The 20253-nt window shown below is 40.2% G+C and overlaps 3 protein-coding genes across 3 annotated transcripts in view; 2 read left to right on the forward strand and 1 right to left on the reverse strand.

Annotated features, from left to right (window-relative positions):
- LOC136432416 (WD repeat-containing protein 81-like) overlaps positions 1-5550 on the reverse strand; it is a 36619-nt gene extending 31069 nt beyond the window's left edge. Inside the window, exons 1-2 of the mRNA XM_066423683.1 lie at positions 5326-5550; positions 4594-4775 (exon numbers count right to left, since the gene is read on the reverse strand). Of these exons, the coding sequence (XP_066279780.1) occupies positions 4594-4775; positions 5326-5409 (266 nt within the window). The 5' untranslated portion in view covers positions 5410-5550. The remainder of the gene's footprint in view (positions 1-4593; positions 4776-5325) is intronic.
- A 448-nt stretch (positions 5551-5998) lies between these two features.
- On the forward strand, positions 5999-8824 carry LOC136432417 (serine/threonine-protein kinase OSR1-like). Its single transcript, XM_066423684.1, has one exon. It carries the CDS (start codon positions 6047-6049, stop codon positions 7718-7720), a length of 1674 nt encoding a protein of 557 aa, XP_066279781.1. The 5' UTR covers positions 5999-6046; the 3' UTR covers positions 7721-8824.
- A 1103-nt stretch (positions 8825-9927) lies between these two features.
- Positions 9928-18362, forward strand: LOC136432418 (large ribosomal subunit protein uL4m-like). Its single transcript, XM_066423685.1, has 10 exons — positions 9928-10108; positions 11003-11078; positions 11609-11789; positions 12398-12449; positions 13408-13525; positions 14402-14508; positions 15651-15701; positions 15810-15868; positions 16351-16424; positions 17605-18362. The coding sequence occupies exons 1-10, from the start codon at positions 10040-10042 to the stop codon at positions 17772-17774; spliced, it is 957 nt and encodes a 318-aa protein (XP_066279782.1). The 5' UTR covers positions 9928-10039; the 3' UTR covers positions 17775-18362.
- The last annotated feature ends 1891 nt before the right edge of the window (positions 18363-20253 follow it).

The following is a 20253-nucleotide window of genomic DNA, read 5'->3' on the forward strand; positions in this document are numbered from 1 at the left end:
TTATAGTACATATAACACTGGTCAGTTCACATGTGGAAAAACAGAAGCTATTAGGAATCTTCAGAAATGATTGATTTTTGCCTACAAGTTGGGTATCAGCTGAAAGCTCTCTTCATCATGAACATAATCATGTAAAAATTATTAGTCAGTGATGTTCACCGCTTTAGATATGATCAGTTGAAAATGCATGTTTACGATGTAGTCCTATCTTAGCACAATGCAGCATCATAATGTCCATATGGGTTAATACTAGTAATCGAGTGGCAATTGCTTTCGCCCACAGGGGGCTATCACACCTCGAATCACCTAGACCATTGAACCCAAGCCCGCCCACCGAACTGGTAATTTGGTGGAAAAGGTGTGAAAAATGTAAATCGACCAAGGTTCAAATGGCCATGTGGGCATTATCTGGCTCTCCATAGTCAATGCCAGGTCTCCATTGTCAATGGCTCACTCTCCAGAACTCAACTCACACTTTGCCAGTTGGTGTGAAATACAGTCTAATTAAGCAAGTATGATTCAAAGTAGGTCTGTGATCCAATTCAGGTAGTTGCCATTTTCTTTATAAAACAATATGTTCACTTTGTACTGCCTTACTGCCCTTAGAACCAAGGAGGTTAAAATAGCAATATTTTCAATTTTAACCTCCTTGTTAGAACAGATTACAGGATTTAGGTTTGAATTATATCACTTTGAAATTATTACATTTGATGGACAGAACGGGAAAATGATTAGATGGTGCAGTTAAAATTTGCAGGGTGCAGGTAGTTTTATGTTACTAACATTATAGTAACACAGGATTTATTTACTATGAAGTATGACAGGAAAATACAGTACTGAATTTCAAGTCCTGCGACTAATTAGCCAGGGAGGCTGTAGGTTGATTATGTGGCGTGAAAAGCTACCCCTTCTGATTTTTTATCCGAAGCACACCGCGACCTACTCTTCTCGATATTAAATTGTTTAGTTCATTTAATTGTTACTCTGCTTTTAGAGTATAGATACTAGTTTAAATGCATTTTTTAACATTTCCTGGCACGACATACACCTAATCAAGGAGGCTATAAAACCTCCTTGACCCAATATATTTTCCACAAGCGAGAGTGATGTGCTTTATTGAAATTGGCAAAACCAACTTCCTTGGCAAAACTAAGAATTTTTCAAAAGCAGGAGACTCTGATATCAAGAAATAAGAAAATACCCGTTCAATTACAGAGGTGTTTAATTTTTCATAACTTTGTAAATCTTCCACTGTTGACTTCTCTCTACTTTGGAATCTTTTAAAATCGAATTCTTTAACCTTGTTGTTTCAAGGAGGTTATATAGACTATATAACCTCCTTTGTTGTTTGAATCAAGGAGGTTAAAATAGTATTTTAACCTCCTTGTTTGAATCAAGGACATTATATAATATTGTCCTTGTTTGAATGGAGCGTTACTGAGCCACTCATGATGTTGTGATAGTGATGTTCATTTGCATACAGGAACAATAGCGGTGGAAGTCTGGGCTGCATAACAATGTGAATACATTATGGTTTCTCAAAGATTGGTGGATGTTTGTGGTGGGGATTCCCAATGCGTATTGACGATTTCTAAAACAACTTCGCTAAAAGGTTTAGGAGTAACTTAAGCTACAATACGGGTACAGGGTGTGCGCTGTTCATTGAAAAAAAAATATGGTACTCAAATTTACAGACACTGATAAACGGCTTGTTTAAAAGATAATAAACACTGATAAACTTAGAAGAGTATCGAAGCCACCTCTCCCGACCAATCTACTACATATTGTCTATAGAATTCTTTATAGTGTCAATGTCGATCGATTCGTTCAGCCCTTGAAACAATGCACATAATGACGTAGTTGCAAGGATTCGCCTTTGTATTCGCAATTTGGTTTACTCAAATTCACCCCATGGTCTGTTATCAAATGAGTCTTGTCATTCAAGTTGCTATCTTATTAAGTAGTGTCACCGGTTGAGACAGAAAGTGTGGGGAGGGGTGCAGCACAGTTTTAAAAAGTTTGCGCAAAAAGAACTGCCAATACACTTGTCGAGGAGAAGCGTAGGGGTGACGCATGACGGTAACCGGGACACTGTTCTTGGCTATGATATACAGGAGTTGTAGGGTTTTCTGCTGCATTGATTGTACTAGTACTTTTAGCTACAAAAAAGCATCATGCTTGTCCTCAGTCTGATGTTCCACCACTTTTTTTACATAGATAATATCACCTTGAATACATTCGTAAAAAAGCCATATGGAATGAAGAGCTATCTTGGGAGATATATCCATGCAATTCAAGTGGGGAGACTGACTTATTCATAGTTATAATTGGTAAATGCAATCAAACATTTTTTAACCTGATATAAAAACATGCTAGCCACACCAATGTGTTAACTAGCTGCCATCTGAAACACATTTATTAAACAATAACTAAAGGCCACGTTCATGATTAAAAAAATAAAATGCTTCAAACCGTTTCGGATGAACCCAGAATTGAAACGGTTAACATTTTGCGTCAGCAATGCAAACTTGCACCCGCGCTGAAAACGGTTTACATTGAATTTGCATAACTCTGTTGTAATCCCGCACCTCGAGTAAGCGGCCATAACAAGATTTTACTATTCAAAAATATCCTATTGACAGCTGAAACTTTCACTTTTCCGAGCACTGACAAAGAGTTGTGTCTTCAATTGGCACTAAACTGCTGTCCTTCATGCCCATAGCAATTTCTTCGTACACCTCCTGGTTCCGATCAAGGACATTATATAGAATTCTATATAATGTCCTTGTTTCGATGAATGCCATCAAGGTCCTTCTGGACATCCTGATTCCCCCACATAGATATCAGGGCTCTCGTGTCCTCATTGGACCATTTGTGAGAACCTTAGCAAAAAGCTATGATTCAAAAACGCTCCGATCGACAGCTAAAAACATTGAATTCACTCTTTCCTGCGCTAAAGCCCAAGTGACGCCAAGAACTATGACCTCATGTATCCGGATGTACCATGTCATAAAACATCAATGTGAACCGGTTCCTTAACGCTTTTGGGTTCATAATTACAATTCTGCGAAACCATTTTATTCTGAACCGTTGCAGCCTACCTCAGGAGGTCAGGTTCGAAACAAAACCGTTACGTAGTGTTCTTCATGTAAACTTTTCTTCATGTTATTGTTAACATACTTTTTTAAGTGTATCATTTTCATCTTGCCTGCTCAATTTGTCCCGCAACAAAAAGTCTTTGTTACATATTAAACTATGATATGCTAAAGTATAAGGCCGCATGGCCAAGTTTTTGCAAGGACATTTTATAGTGTCCTTGGTTTTTGTAAATCTTGGTGTGCAAAGATGGCCTGCTTGTCATATTGCCAGCAAGCAACAACAACAAAACAAACTTGACAAGTGTAAATAATGGACCATTGTCATTCAAGCTCTGTCTTAATCATGTTAATTGGTAGGTATCATTATCCGCTCTTTTTGTATGGGTGATCAGTAAGTATTATGCAAATTGTCTACCTGAAGCTTTGTTACGTAATGTTACAAATGTTTTTATAAGTGGACAAATCTTTGCCATTAAGGAAAACCAAGGAGGTTTTGTATATCCTTGGTCAAATAAAGATGTTATATTCATGGGCCAAGCAAGCAATTAGAAGGCTTTTGATCGATAAGAGAATCAAAACACCAATCAAGTTATACATGGTCTAGACCCTGCTAAAAAACAAACAAATCCACAACTCAGGACTCGAAGCATATGTTAAACATTGAGCAAGGAGGTTTAATATATAGGCCTGTAACCTCCTTGCATTGAGGTTTTTTTAATCTCTCAAATGCAAATTATGAAAATTCCCAATGATTTCTTAACATTCTTTTTTTTTTGTGAGGGCCAAGGGAAGACAATTGGAACTGTTACAGCTGAATTTGATTTCTTTCTTCAAGGTTTCTTCAACCTTACTCTTTAAAAAAGGTCAAAATCGTTTTACACTGTTACATCTTGTTTACATTTATCACAGCTTATATGAATACAACCAAGGTCCATTATACTTTTTTTTGTTCTTTGCAGATGTCCAGATGTCCTATGTAGTCAAGCTAATTGACAACATAGCTTATTAGTTTGAAATAATGTAGCACTGTGATCTGGTAAAGTCAAATCAAGGAGGTTTGATAGTCGCTTCTTGTTCAAATCAAATTGTTCACCTCAGGAGAAAATTGTCAAATAAGTGCTAATTACACTGACTAGCTAGGTGTGATAACTCATTATGCGAGTGTTTTCAACAGTGTAGAAGGACTATTTATTGCCCATTTTCATTGGGATAGCCCACTGTTAGCCCCCTGTGGCCCCAGTTTAGTCGCCAGGCCGAATCAATGTAGGTATGGGTTGGGCAACTTTAAAAAGGAATATCTTCATAGCTTTACATCTTATGACCAAAGTAAAGGCACCACAACGTAAGGGAAATCATGCTCTTTCAAATGACATGTAAAACTAAACTGTATGTTCAGTAGAAAAAAAGTTGGAAAATTGGATTTCCAAGATGGCTGCCTTGAAATCTGGAAAGTGAACTTCCGGATTTGAACTGACTAGTGTTATATGTACTGTACCTTTTAGGCTCAACTATCTTTGCTATGGTGGATATACTGATCCGCCTCCACTGGGTGGGAATCTTCTTTGTGGATGGCTGCAGCAAAAGTGCCTGTTCTGACTTGGACAGGTGCTGGGGCCTCACACATTTTCTGGGCAGGTATCTCTGTTTGGTGACAGTGGACAGCCACTGCTCATGAACCTGAAGAATGTATGCATGACAACTTGTTCAAACTGGATATTCTATTATCATTACAATTTTCTTATAATTTAAAGAAATTCTGAAATGGTTTACATCAGTCTTCACTACATATACATACACGGTATGCAAATTAGGGCATATCTTCCATATCTAATATGTTACTAAGCCATGTTCAAATGTTGATTCCATTATCGAGATGACATCTGTGCATGCATTAATATTCGTTTGTTTAAAAAAAAATCTGATTAAACTGTAACTGGCAACATTTTTTTTTCAAACGCTTGCATCAGTTTTGGGGCTCCCAGAGGATGTCATCCATATAATCGTATAGACGAATTTTGAGGTATGAGGTCGTCGAACTCCTAATTAGGTTAGGTTCTGATCAATGATCCGGAACATAACATCTTTCCAGCATAACTTCTCGTTTCGTGTACTGGTCAGCATATGCATTAGGCAATTACAAACCATTTCATCGCACTTGTTTTTACGGATACAGCTAAACAGAGTCATTCCCAGCCGAAGAACTCGACAATAAATTAGATCACCGTACCAGCGCATCCACCGTGCGAGCGTCGCGCTGCCTCAGCTGACTCCTAGCGATCCTCAAGTCACCCTCTGTTTGTTCTACAGACATTTTCGTTCATGCCAAGGTGACGTGGAGTACTGTACGTAACACCGAGCTTTTAGGGCTGAAATACACCGTCAAAATGTGTCATGAGATTTCTCCGTCACCCTGTTTTCAACCGGAGGCCGCCATGTTTTCCTTCTGACAAAATGTGACTGTGCGCCTCCTATCAGTTGCTGACGGAAGTGCACCCTTTTAAAAGTACTGTATGCACTGCTCACTTCTGTACTAGTATTTACATTCACAAGTGACAAGAACAAAGACAAGAAAATAAACATAGGAACGTTTACTACTATGAAAAGGTTGTTACTTTTTTTCCGGCCGCGATCTGGGACTGGCGGTTTTCACACTTTGTTTCAGTCAAACCATGGAGGCAACTTTTTGAATAAATGCAACTTCACCCCTTCTACAAATACAACATGTCATGTTCCAAAACTCACTATTAACCCATGGGAAATCTCAGTGAAAAAGAAACACGTTCCCGCCGAGAACAAGCTGAGGCGTTTTTAATCACCAATATATAGTCTCGTGTTGTCATGAATGTTTGACCTGTCCGCGGAGTGCACAGTGCCGCGAGTATTCCTCTCCGCGGAGCAGCTGCGATAGCCCCTGTAATCCAGTAACCCCAGTCTCCTTCCTAACCAACATGGCGTCCGAACAGCAATCCTGGCCAAACTCTAAGGACGAATACGAGCTAAAGGAAGTCATTGGGAGCGGGGCAACCTCCGTGGTTCAGGTGGCGAGCTGCAAACCTAGAAATGAACCATGTGCCATCAAACGAATCAACCTGGATAAGGCGAACACCAGTATGGAGGAGCTGCACAAGGAGATCCAGGCCATGCGGCAATGCAATCATCCCAATGTGGTCAACTTCTACACTTCGTTCGTGGTGAAGGAAGAGCTGTGGTTAGTGCTTAAGCTTCTGTCGGGAGGGTCCTTGCTTGACATCATCAAGCATCGCAAGGCCCAAACGGACTATCAGCACGGGGTGTTGGACGAAACCAGCATTGCCACGGTGCTGAGAGAGGTCCTAAAGGGGCTGGAATACTTGCATAACAACGGACAGATCCACAGGGACCTTAAGGCTGGCAACATCCTTTTGGGAAACGATGGCACCGTGCAACTGGCAGATTTCGGAGTGAGCGGGTGGTTGGCAGTCGGCGGCGACATGGCACGGGAGAAGGTGAGGCGAACATTTGTGGGGACGCCGTGTTGGATGGCGCCGGAGGTCATGGAACAGTCGGAGGGAGGCTACGACTTTAAGGCCGACATCTGGAGTTTTGGGATCGTGGCTATAGAACTGGCCACGGGAACTGCTCCTTACCACAAGTACCCGCCGATGAAGGTGTTGATGCTGACCCTTCAAAACGACCCACCGAATCTCGATACGGGCGCAGACGAGAAAGATCAGTATAAAAAGTATGGCAAGTCCTTCAGGAAACTTATCTCGGCGTGTTTGCAGAAGGACCCGGCGCAACGACCGAATGCCACGGAGCTGCTGAAAAGCCCGTTCTTCAAGAAAGCGAAAGGGAAGGAGCACCTGGTGGAGGTGTTGATTAGGGGCGGGCCTGGTCTGGAGTCACGGTCCCAGAAGGTGAAGCGCGTGCCCGGGTCCAGCGGGCGGCTTCACAAGACGGCCGACGGGCAGTGGGAGTGGTCGGACGACGAGATGGACGAGGAGAGCGAGGAGGGTAAGGTCGCGGCCGCGTCCAAATCACCTCGCGTCAAGAACCCGACGAGCTACGACGAGCCCGAAGAGATCACCAACGCACCGCCCGGCCCAGCCGTCAAACCTGCGGACCCCACTCCTGTCAACCAGGCACAGACATTGCCCCCAGTCAACACACAGCCCCAGCCAGTCCCCCTGGCATTCCCCCAAGGCCAACAGTTGACACAAGAACAGCAAATGATGTTAGCCCATCAGCAGCAGATGTTATACCAGCAGCAGATGCAAGGGGGCATCATTTATCCTACGCCGGGCACTGTCCCCCTTGCCCAACCCCCTGCACCAGTACAGCTACAACCGGCGCAAAACTTAGTTCTCCGCTTGAGGGACACTAACAAGGAACTGAAAGACATACGCTTCCCCTTCATACCAGGGAAGGACACTGCAGACGGGGTGTCGCACGAATTAGTAGCAGCTGGGCTGGTGGATGGCAGAGATTACGTGGTAGTTGCAGCTAATCTGCAAAAGATAGTGGATAACCCAGCTGCCAACAATAGTGTCACGTTCGCCCTGAGCTCGGGCTGTTCCCCCAACGAGGTTCCTGATGATAAGGCTTTGGTAGGCTTTGCACAGCTTACAATAACAGACAAGTAAAGTACTATATATACACTTAAATGTTAACAGTGGAAACAGTTGGTAGGGTGTGTGTGTTATGCAGTACAATTGCATAGGCCTAGCCCACAGATTGGTTTTTGACCAAAGGTATGCATTATGTTTTTTCGGTAAAACACTTCTGTTCGCAGGAAATTTTTTGATAGCAGAGAAAATATGAAGTTGCAATTTGGTTATCTCAGTATATAGTCACAGCCTGGCATTATGATGATTATTGGCAGAAAACAAGAACATTTTAAGCTTTAATACTGAACACATGTATTAACTGAACTATATGATATAATTAGAGTATTGTATCTGATTTTTGTGAATTGTGATTCTTTGGCAGCACTACATTGTTCTGATTTGAAAAGTCTGAAAAAAACAATAGCTAGTGTCAATATCTTGCATGAAGTGCAATCCATTCAACACAATTGTAGCCAAATGAATATCAAGATGTAATGTTACATGTAATCACCATGTATAAAAATGATGTTTGTGTTTTGTAAAAGTTCAAAAGTATACAGTAGTTTGAATTGTATATCTCAATATCTACATTATAATTTGCTGCCCTGGTGATCGTTACTAGCTATAGAAAATAAAGATATAGATTTACTATGAAAAAAAGGTTTGATAAATATGTTAGCAGTTAAAAGCCATGGAGCAGAATGTACTTAATGTAGTACTGTCAAACTTAGCTTTGTATTCCATGGCCAGATATGGTACCATGTTCTGATAGAAGCTAGGCATTGTTGAGGGGGAATTCAAGAACATTTAGTAAATGATTGAGGTTTAATTTAAGATGCTCTAGCAAGGATAATTTCCAGGTGAGGTGACAACTGAATGCAGAAATGTTCTGTATTACAAACTTGGTAATCACTTGACTTTGTGGTCCTGTCACCGGTAGGGACCACATAATGTACTCGCTCACACTCACTATGTAGTCTATGGGATAACAGCTCTGTATATGTTGTATGTAGACAAACATGAATGGCTGTCTGTGTCAAAATGTGCCACAGGATCCACATTTTTTTGTTTTACTTTTAAGCATTTGTGGGGATGCATTATGATATTAAAGCTTCATTGTTGAGCTCTTCCTTATAGATACATGAGATTGTAGGCTCTGGTTATGTTTCATACAATATGGGGAATGTACCAAAACAATTTCAAGGTGTTCGCAGGATGATGTAAGTTGTCAAAATAGTGAATACTGTTGCTGTGCTCCGCCTGTTTAGTTGGGAAATCAATTAAAAGAAAAAAAGAATAATCAGCAGTTTGCAGAGCTCTCATATTGACAAGGCACTATTATAATGTTAAGAAGTAAAATCAAGGAGGTTATGTATATATAACCTCCTTGGTAGAATTAAGGGAAATTGGTGCATTCATTTCAAGGACAAACCATTAACCATCTTACAGATTGTTGCTCTAATTTTGAGTGAAAGCACTACAAAAGTAGTTTAATTCTTTGCTGGAAAAAAAAAGGTGAAATATGCCTCAGTTCCTTAGATATCAAGTTTGGGGATGTCTGGGATCTTTATCAACATCCCCAAACAAATTTTGGGATTTTTGTCTTCCCAAGACCTATTAAACTTTATCCCCTTGCTTGAATAACTATTTTTGACATACTAGTATCTTTTATTAGCCTGGAATCCAAACCTAATATAGTTCCCGAGTCTCTCTCCGCAAATATTTGTAGAGAGAGACTCGGGAGCTATAATAGGTTTGGATTCCAGGTTACTGGGACTCTGGAGCTATTATAGGTTTGGATTCCAGGCTAATCTTTTATTACCTGGATGTCTAACCTTCATGGACCTATTAAATTTTACACACCAAATGATGCAAATTATTGCTATCCAAATTCAGTCAAATACACCAAAAACACAGTTTCACACACCAAAAACACTCCCATTGGAGTATTGAAACACCTTTTCTCCTAACCGGGAGCTTCAGATACTACGTACATCTGCTTGGAGATTACTAAAAGGTCATGCCGTCAGGGCAATCGCACTCTATACATAGGGGTGGCGGTTGTTCATTCAAATTATAAAAGCTATGTATCCCTTGCATTCTGCGTACAACAGAGCTTTTACTAGATAGTTGTGTAAAGAGAATATGCGTGATTCAAATCAATTAAGTGGAAATTTAAAGCTCTTTTGTATTATTTTGACTTACAGTGGTTACACCCCCACCCCCCTTTTAAGCCAGTTAGTACATCCGGAGGTCAGTCAGGTCATCTGGCTCAGCCGCGTGCAGAGAGTTTCTGCGACAGGACAGTAAAAATAAATTTTAACTGTCTGAAGATCGAACTCCGGTCTCTTAGAGATGCTGTCGGTCGGACACAGGGGTGTCTTGCTGCTCTGCAAGTCGTCCAAATGTTCTCACATACTTCAGGTAACGTTTTGTTCACTTGTTTATCTCTCGCTAGCTATACGCCCCCCTCCCACCAAGAGTTGTAAAATTATTTATGGGATGATATCAGTCAAAGATAATTTATATGAGCTCAGAGGGAGTCGGTCTTAATTGTGTGTTTCTTCAATTCGTAGACGTTATGACGTTCCACAAATGCAGTATTGCCGTAAATCCTCAGTGCTACTGTTTAAGTGTGCACAATCTTATAGATATAGAATGTATTATGCTGACTTGTTTGCACTGGGTTCAAAACGTCATGTATTTATCAATGAAGAGAATCCGACATTCCATCTCTTTCTAACCTAGCCTGCAGTCAACAATATTTGTCAAGCCATTTATTAAAGCAAAGGCAAAATTTTACTGAAATTTGCACAGATATGAAGTTCAAGAGTTTAATGGATGTCTTATAGACTTCTTATAGAATTGTCATACCTTCGATACAGGTGTTCCGGACCGTATTGTGCAGGCTTCAAAGTCATATTGTATGGGCTTCCATTAATGATTGGGATGCTATCCAAAAACGGAATACCGGATTCCGATGTTGGAATCGATGTTCTGAAAATGACACCGACACTGATTTTGATGCATTCTGTCCCAGGGGTGGAGGGAAAGAAACATCATGGCCATTCCTAGCCCTCTTGACTAAACTGCTGCTTGGAGAATAAACCTCTGCTCAGAGAGTACATTGTAACCACTGCCTCCCTAACAAACACTACTCTTGGCTCTTTCGATAATGAACTAATCTTAATAGAGTTGATTGATTTCAAGAATTTGATATAAATGTTTTCACCCATTACTAACAATCTCATGGTAGTAATGTACATGTATGTATTACATGTTGATGGTTAAAATGGTGAGGATTATTTGTTGTTACAGAGACTACTTGTGGCCAGCATGTCTTCTGGGCCTGTCCACGTAGATGCCCCGACCTCCCAGAGTCAACAGCACACAGGTGTGTATGTCTATTGTCTGTGACATAGGCCTGGTTTACACATGCATTTTCCAAGCACACTCAGCCCAAGTCCGACTCAGTGGAGTCTATTTTGGACTGTGTAAACAGAAATCTAGGGTACTCAAGTATATTCTTTTCCCAAACTCAACTTGAGTAACATCGAAACTATAGTCGCGTTTACTTGTACATGCAAATTCAGAGAGTCTACTTTGAGTCTTCTAGGGCTGACACTTCTCCCAACACAATGTTTTTTCATCTCAAGGAATATGTCACACGATGTATAATAAGTATGCACGATATGTCAGTGAACTTTACACAATATATACTGTACTCAGTTTACACAATACACATTCAACCATTCTGTATACTAGTACCCGCTCGGCAAGCACAAACCCCTGAGTACTGTGACATGTACTAGTAGTCACCCCAGTATTTACACCCTACCTTGGCTTTGTTTTTAGTTTTTACTGTATCCAATATTAATGTCTTGCAACTTATTAAGAAGTGATGTTTCTCTATTGATGTCTTAGACCAGTCAGCAGTGTTGTCTTCAACTGACAGTCCAGTCCTGCGTCTGGTAGACAAGAGTACGTTACCTCGGTCCAGATTTTCCCGGCCGGTGTACAGCTGGCTAGAAACGTTGGGTGATATCCAGGACGAGAAACTGGGGATGGTGGAGTTACACCCTGATGTGTTCGCTACACATCCCAGGTGGGTTTGTTATAACTTATACATCCCAGGGTTGCTACACATACCAGGTGGGTTTCCTACAAATGCCAGGTGGGTTTGCTACACATCCCAGGTGGGTTTGCTAGACATCCCAAGTGGCTTTGCTAGACATCCCAGGTGGTTTTTACTACAGGCTGCAATACCATCATGGATCACTAGTCAATGCTTTGATACTGATGAGTTGTGGAATTCCAATAAAACATAACTTTCAAACATAGACGGCACTCAATAACAACATATAATATCTACTACTACAAATCATGTCCCCTACTTACCATTTTCCCCTTATATAAATCATAATAAATCGTGAACTCTTCATCCTGTCCGATTTGCAAGCAACTACTGTAAGTGCGAAAATGTTTGTGGGAATGTGACTTCCCGGTAGGGAGAAAATGGATTGTTTGCGGTGGTTTTGAGTTCGCGTTTGAAACAACAGTAACGCTACAGTCAAACAATGGAATGGCTTTTCGCTGTGGTTTTAAGTGCGTGGTAAAGAGTTCACCGCAAAAAACGTGAACAGAAAACCACCACGAACATTTCTGCATTTACAGTAGAACATGTTTCTAACTTCTGATGTTTTCCGCCTGCAGAATGGACATCCTTCACCGCTGTGTCAGGTGGCAGAAGTTCTACAGGAAAATCGTGAGTCAATTCTGACTTAACGCTAGAAATCCTTTTTTGTCCATTAGGCCACACCAATTTTATTTCTTGATTCTCGGATTTTTTTTCAGAAAAAAATTGGAGCGACAGGGCGAAAAAAAGGAAAATAATTTCTTTTGCAAATCATCTGGGGTGAAGATAAGGGTTCATATGACATAAAGAATAAGAGCATTATTCAAGTTTCAGCTTTGTATGGCTCATTTTATGCAATGAATCGCTTTCTTTGATCTACTACACTATAATTTCGGTGACAAAATTACATTTTAAGTTTTGCTATGTAACATATAGATTAATATTGAGAAATAGTTTTAATAACAAAAATTATAACTTGTAACCACACTTTTTTAGGTATGTGAAGGCCTTTATAATCTATTTTGGTGGCTATTGAGTTTTAAAACTGAAAAAAAAATTGTAAAATTATGAGTACAAATTTGTGAATGGGAATAGTGACACAATTTTTCAAAATGGGAAAAACAGGAGAGGCTATTCCGGAAAGCAACAAAAAAATTGGCGTGGCCTTACCTGCAAAATTGCAGGTTCTCCCAATTTTCTTGGGCAGGTATTTCTGATGTCTTCCTGTTCCTAACCTGCACTCTTCCACATATTTCACACACATAAGTACATAGCAAATTCAGAAAAATAGTCTGTAGGTATATCTGTATGTTAAGTTAAAAAAGTTAAGGTGCGAGACTCTTCTGGAGTTGGATGACATTTTGAAGGGCAAAGGATCAATAAGCATAACTTATATGAGAAGCAATTTCACTTTTCGTGCCCAAAGTAGAATTGATGTAAGTTTATACATGTACAAAACTTCGGTACAGTTACAATGTACTACTATTGGCCTAAACATTGCACGTTGTGCGCTCTTGTTCCTTGATTCTTCTCCAATAACTAATGATGTGAACATGTATATCGTTTTGTTTTTCTTATCTATTTCTAGAATTATGACTTTGCCAGGACAAGAGCTGAAATGAGGGGAGGTGGAAGAAAACCCTGGCCTCAGAAGGGGTCTGGGAGAGCCAGGCACGGCAGTATAAGGTCACCGCTCTGGCATCTAGGTAAGTTCTTTGCAAAGTCCTCTGCTAGGGGTTAATAGTTGAACTTGTCCTTCATCTTGTTGACTCCTACCCACATACCAAGATTCATCCACAACAGCTTGAGTCACACGCACACACACACACACACACACAGACTTACACACACACACTGATGCACACACACACACACACACACACTCACACACACACACACATACTCAAACACACACAAACATACACATGGCACTGAATACATGCCTTCTTAGTAATGAGAAAATAAAATTTTTGCTGTGGTACTTTGTCATGATGTTGTTGAAGTCTATTTACAGTTACTGTATAACCTGTGGATTGTACTATAAAATACAGATTGTGCTTTCCATATACATAGTTCTCCTAGTACATCCCAATGACTATCTTGTTCACCGTAAATCGTGAAATGTTTGCTGTGGTTTTATTTTCATTGTGACCTCTCCGTCCTTAATTCATGACACTGCAAATTGATGTTCCCAGTGTATTACTACGAGTAGTTACTACACTGTACCACAGAATTGTTTCAATCACAGACTGAAAACACACATACACACAAACACACACACACTCACACACATACACACAAACACACACACACACTCACACACACACACACACACACACAGACTTTCACACACACACACTCACACAGACACACACACACACACACACACACTCATGACACTGCAAATTGGTGTTTCCTAGTGTATTACTAATAGTAGTTACATGTACTACACTGTACCTCAGAATTGTTTCAACCACAAATTGAAAACACAGCGAAAACCTTTTTTTTATTATCCCCTTGAAATTAAGTGAATGTACAGTAGCTGGAATAAGTTGAATTCTCTCTGTGTCGTCCATCCACAGGCGGGAAGACCCATGGCCCACGTGGCCCCTTCAGCTACTACCAGTACCTGTCACTGAAGGAGCGGGCACTGGGGCTGAAAGTGGCTCTCACTGTCAAACACAACCAGGTATGTAAGTTAAAGGAAAGCTACACAAAAAATTGAAAATCCTACTATGCTATGCTTAATGTATTCCATAGTCAAATTCTTACTTCAAGTTGTTTTACATTAGTCCGTCATAGTTTTGGGATCTTCCACCGTTTGCAACTTATGGCGTGCTGCGCTGACATCTTCTCACCTGATAATTATGGTCCACTGAACACTGACGTCATATAATTCAATCATCAGGTGAGATTATCACCTTCTCACCTGATAATTGAATTATATGACGTCAGTGTTCTAAATTTTTCACCTGATGATTAATTATATGACGTCAGTGTTCAGTGTACCAAAAGTATCTGGTGAGAAGGCGTCAGCACGGCATAAGTTGCAAACGGTGAAAAATCCAATGACGGACTTATGTGAAACAACTTGAAAAAAGAACTTGACTTTGGAATATATATATGAAGCATATGCATAGCAAAGTAGGATTTTTGATTTTTTGTGTAGCTTTCCTTTAAAGTATCCCAGACGTCTTGATAAGACGCATAGGGGCGGCACCCATCTCCATTTCTGTAGCCCTTGGGCCACACATTTGTGCAAGTCTCTACAGCAGGGTGGTAGTCCACTGGTAGTGATGTGTGTTTGACTTCCATACTCTTTCCTAAATGCTGAGTGCTGAGTAGAGAAAGCAATATGTACCATTTTTAGAGTCTTTGGTATGACCCACTAGGGCATTGCATCAGGTATGCAGCTGAAATAGCAAAAAAACGGCATGTTCGAACAGTTTTAACTGCATTTGGGTCATACAAGGAAGTATATTTGATAGATGCACATAGTCAAACTGTCCATGAAGACCACTCAAGGGACCAATACAATCTGGTCTATGTGAACAGGTGGTCACTATTAGACAGGATTCTTAATGCTTGTGTCAATGGGAAAATTATCAAAGTTACCACCAAAAAGTGGTCACATTGGCCAGGTGGTTCTTATGTACAGGTGGTCACTTGTACAGGTATGACTGTATGTAAATTCATGACAGAAAAGAAGAAAAAAAGGAGCGAACACTGTAAAAGTTCCCCTACCAAATTGATATACATGGAAGGTAGCCATGTTGATGAGTGTCTAGCATTACAATAGCTTAAATTCTAACATCATGTTTTCTTCTCCAGGGTGATCTTCACATTGTGGATACCTTAGAAATTCCCACAGCAGATCCTGAGGTATGAACTATCAAATCCTTTGTTAGGAAATTCATAACTTTTCCTCAAATCATGTTTTTGTTCAGTGTTACATATACGATTCTAAGTCAATTTCTACTTCCTGTACAGTACTTGGAGGACCTGACCGGATATAGAAACTGGGGAAAGTCTGTTCTCCTTGTGGATGTGTAAGTACAAATATTTTTTTTATTACAGTACATGTTGATAAAACCTATGCTTAGCTTCTGTTAAATACAAGTAAGGCCATGTTGATTTGATTAATATATGGATATCATGACATCCTCTGGGAACCCCCTGAAAAAAGTTTGACAAAAAAAGTTACCTTCATTATGAAATCTATGTGGTCAGGAAGGTTGAACATTGATTGACTTTGGCATTCTATGACATTAGTATCTGTTTTCCAAAACATTTTTTTAGCAATATACGGCATATATTTGCTCATTTTGCAGCTGCTTTGTATGATTTACAGTTTCGTTTGAACATTTTTTTGGGAAACAGACGAAAATTGATGCGCGCATGGATGTCATCCATATAATCAAATCTACATAACCTGATGAATGCCAAAGAGAGGGAAACATTAACTTTATGGCCCTTAGGTGTCATGTAAGCCTGTAATATAAAACTGACTGTTGGATGCTTAATTTTGCAGGAATGAAGAACTATCAGAAAACATATGTGGAGCCTCTGCACAGCTGAAGTTCATCAATGTCATGCCTCTAGTTGGTAAGTGTGGAGAGAGAAATGTTTGACAATGGAGAAGAAAGTTTGTTCATGATTATGCTGTAGCTGTATGTGTGGCAATGGAGTTTGAATTTAGAGCATGCTGTAGTGTTGTTGGCTAACATATCTGTCAGAAAGTTCTATACTATAATACAGAGTGTATAATAAGGGTGGTATAATAAAGGTATGTTTTCTGGACACTTTACTGGTGTACAGTGACACTCACTGACTCTTAGTCTACAAACGTAAACTATGATACATTGTGATTTTGTGATCATCATTGTTGTAGAAAACTTTGTACAATAAACAATGTACATGTAGTTATGAAGACAATTGATGATTCTTTCAATTCAATTCTTTATTCATATATCAACATTGCAGACACACAAAAATGCTAGCCTAAATATGGTGTTGATATTAACAATTAGAACACAGATTAGCACAAATGTACATAACATGTACCCATCATTGTGTACCAAATTCTATTGTAACAATTGATTGTCGGGTTATACATTTTGATTGACTGATGAAGAAGCGAGTTCTGAAGTCTTTGCGTTCTCGATGGGGAGATGGAGATGGTGTTTTGTGCATAGAGTGTATGTCCCGAAGTTGTGGATCTGGAAGGGACTGGGAGGACAATTTTGTGATGCAGTTTTAAGTCCTCTCTGTGTGTCTGCACGTAAACGAACCCAAAACACTTATAGAAAAGAGTAGGGCTGACCTGGTGTGATTGGCCTAAAATACGCTAGCCGTAGCAAAGCCGCATTGCACTACTAGCTAACGAAAAAGCGTCATACTTCGTCCTCAGTCTGAGGATTGACCACCTTGTTTGTATGTAGTACAAGTGGCATATCCAGACAGATTCTATATGATCCACTCACACCGGGAGGACCCCTACTCTTTTCAATAAGTGCGGTGGGTTCTTTTAAGTGCCCGAGGTGTGGCTCTCCTCAAACACGGGACCTCCTTTTAACGTCCTATCCGAGGGACATCCCTAACTGAAGCTAGGTACTCATTTACACCGGAGTGAAGTACAGAAAGTCTTGTAAAGTGCCTTTCCCAAGGGCACAACATCAGGGCATATCAGTGGTTTCGAACCTGGGACCTTTAGGTTGTGGGAGAAGCACCCTACCGATTGCGCCACACGATGCCACATTTACCTTTACAATGTGTCTCGTTGCAGGTTTGAATGTGTACAGTATGCTGAAACACGACACCCTGGTACTGACCCTGCCCTGCGTCCAGAAGTTAGAGAACAAACTCCTGTATCAGGACCACAGACACAGCTTTGGAGCCACGGGCACAATATCAGGAGACAGAGATGTGTTTGGGACTACTTGGACTGAGGAATAGTTCTTATACTTGTATTTGGACTGATAAATAGTTCTTATACATGTATTTGGACTGATGAATAGTTCTTATACATGTATTTGGACTGATGAATAGTTCTTATACATGTATTTGGACTGATAAATAGTTCTTATACATGTATTTGGACTGATAAATAGTTCTTATACATGTATTTGGACTGATAAATAGTTCTTATACATGTATTTGGACTGATGAATAGTTCTTATACATGTATTTGGACTGATAAATAGTTCTTATACATGTATTTGGACTGATAAATAGTTCTTATACATGTACTTGGACTGATAAATAGTTCTTATACATGTATTTGAACTGATAAATAGTTCTTATACATGTATTTGGACTGATAAATAGTTCTTATACATGTATTTGGACTGATAAATAGTTCTTATACATGTATTTGGACTGATAAATAGTTCTTATACTTGGACTGACAAACAGTTCTTATACTTATCAAGTAAGAGGTCCAACTCCAGTGGAACATTGATCAACTTGTATAGAGATCATAAAAACATAGAACCAACATTGTATCAGAAATGATAAAAATGTTAAACCAAAAATGTTAAGATATCATAATCTCCAAGCAGATCCACGCCGGGCGCGAAAATCGTAGTATGCTAGCCAGAGAAGGTCCAGTCAGCCCGGGCTGATGAACCCTCTCTGGCTGACTGGACCTTCTCTGGCTAGCATACTACGATTTTCGCGCCCGGCGTGGATCTGCTTGGAGATTAAAGATATCATAGGTATCGTTAGAATATAGAACCAAAACTGTAGTCTCACTACTGTGTACTTTTTATATGGACAAAGGTAATCATTTCTGTTTGCGCTCCAACATGGTTAACAGTCATGTCTATAAGATACATGTACATCAAGCAACGAAACAAGAACCGTGTTTGCAGTGGTAGTTTTCATTTCTACACTACAGCTATAACGTTACACATTAAAAAAGGATATTTCTATCATTGGTCTGCACAAATTGTCTTTGTGTGTGTGTGTGTGTGTGTGCGTGTGCGTGTGAGTGCGTACAAAAAGAATATTTCTATCATTGGTGTGCACAAATTGTCTTTGTGTGTGTGCGTGTGTGTGTGTGTGTGCGTGTGAGTGCGTACAAAAAGGATATTTCTAGCATTGGTGTGCACAAATTGTCTTTGTGTGTGTGCGTGTGTGTGTGTGTGTGCGTGTGAGTGCGTACAAAAAGGATATTTCTAGCATTGGTCTGCACAAATTATGTGTGTGTGTGCGTGCGTGCATACAAAAAGAATATTTCTATCATTGGTCTGCACAAATTGTCTTTGTGTGTGTGTGCGTGTGAGCGCGTACAAGGGCCATTCGATTCCAGTTACTGTATAGGAAGACACCATTCAGCAACCTGTGTCCTCACCATTGAAAAACACATGATTATTCTTGAGAAATTAATAGTGAAAACGTAAATTTTTCTGAATAAAATTTGGCAGCAGATCTAACGTCATGTTCTGTTGTTTTCAAAGAAACAGTGATGTTGGTAGAAATCACTTTGAACTGTAATTTCCAACACCAAAAAATTGAAGTTTCGACTGTCCAACACCAATCACTGCGTAGCATTGGCTGGTACCCCAACTTACGACTTGTACCAAACAGCCACACAATGCATATCAGAGGAAAACTTAAAGCTTAAATAAAGCTTAGAATTTAGGTCTCCAGATTGTTACTAGTATTTAGTAGACAGCTCATCTGAGAAAATTGACTACAAGTACAACTTGTTTCGCCAGGGGGCGTGGCAGTGATGCCGATGTGGCGGCGGGACACACCCTCGTGCTGTCAGGGCCCTGTCACACATGGGCGTATATTCAAGTGCGCAGGCGTTGCGCATTAACATTTTTTTTAGTAAGGTTTGCGGAGGGAAAGTTGTTTTCTACTTTGACCAGCCTAGTGATCGAACCTTAGAAATCACTTCTTCGGCTGCAAACTTAACCTAAACCAAAAACATGTTAATACGCAACCCATGTGAACTTGTATATACGCACAGGTGTGACAGGGGCTTTAGTGACGCTTTGTCTATGAAACGGGTGGTTGATGACAACCTAGTCCAGTTGTTATCCAGTTTATACCTTAGGTGGCAGTCATGGTAACTTGTGTAGTCATGCAGCAAAACGATTCGTCCGAGACAGGAGACCTTGCAGTGCGATTGCGACCAGTGGCAGTATCGCATTGCCCAGAGCTTGTAAATACATGTAAGGCCACAGCAAGTAATTTTTATGGATGACATCAGCGCGCTCATTAATTTTCGCCTGATTTCGAAATAAAAAACAAGAAATTTCATTGCCTTCCGACGGTGGTCAACATGCCAAAAATTGGCAAATATGTCGTAAACGTTGACAGTCTAAGGTGTTTCATTGCATATGAATACCCAGTGTAGTTCCTGCCCATGATGGTATGACAAGCTGTTTTTTGCGTTTGTTCTAGTTATAAATTAATTGAGCTG

The sequence above is a fragment of the Branchiostoma lanceolatum genome, chromosome 4 (genome assembly GCF_035083965.1).
Source record: "Branchiostoma lanceolatum isolate klBraLanc5 chromosome 4, klBraLanc5.hap2, whole genome shotgun sequence".
NCBI classification, from domain to species: domain Eukaryota; kingdom Metazoa; phylum Chordata; class Leptocardii; order Amphioxiformes; family Branchiostomatidae; genus Branchiostoma; species Branchiostoma lanceolatum.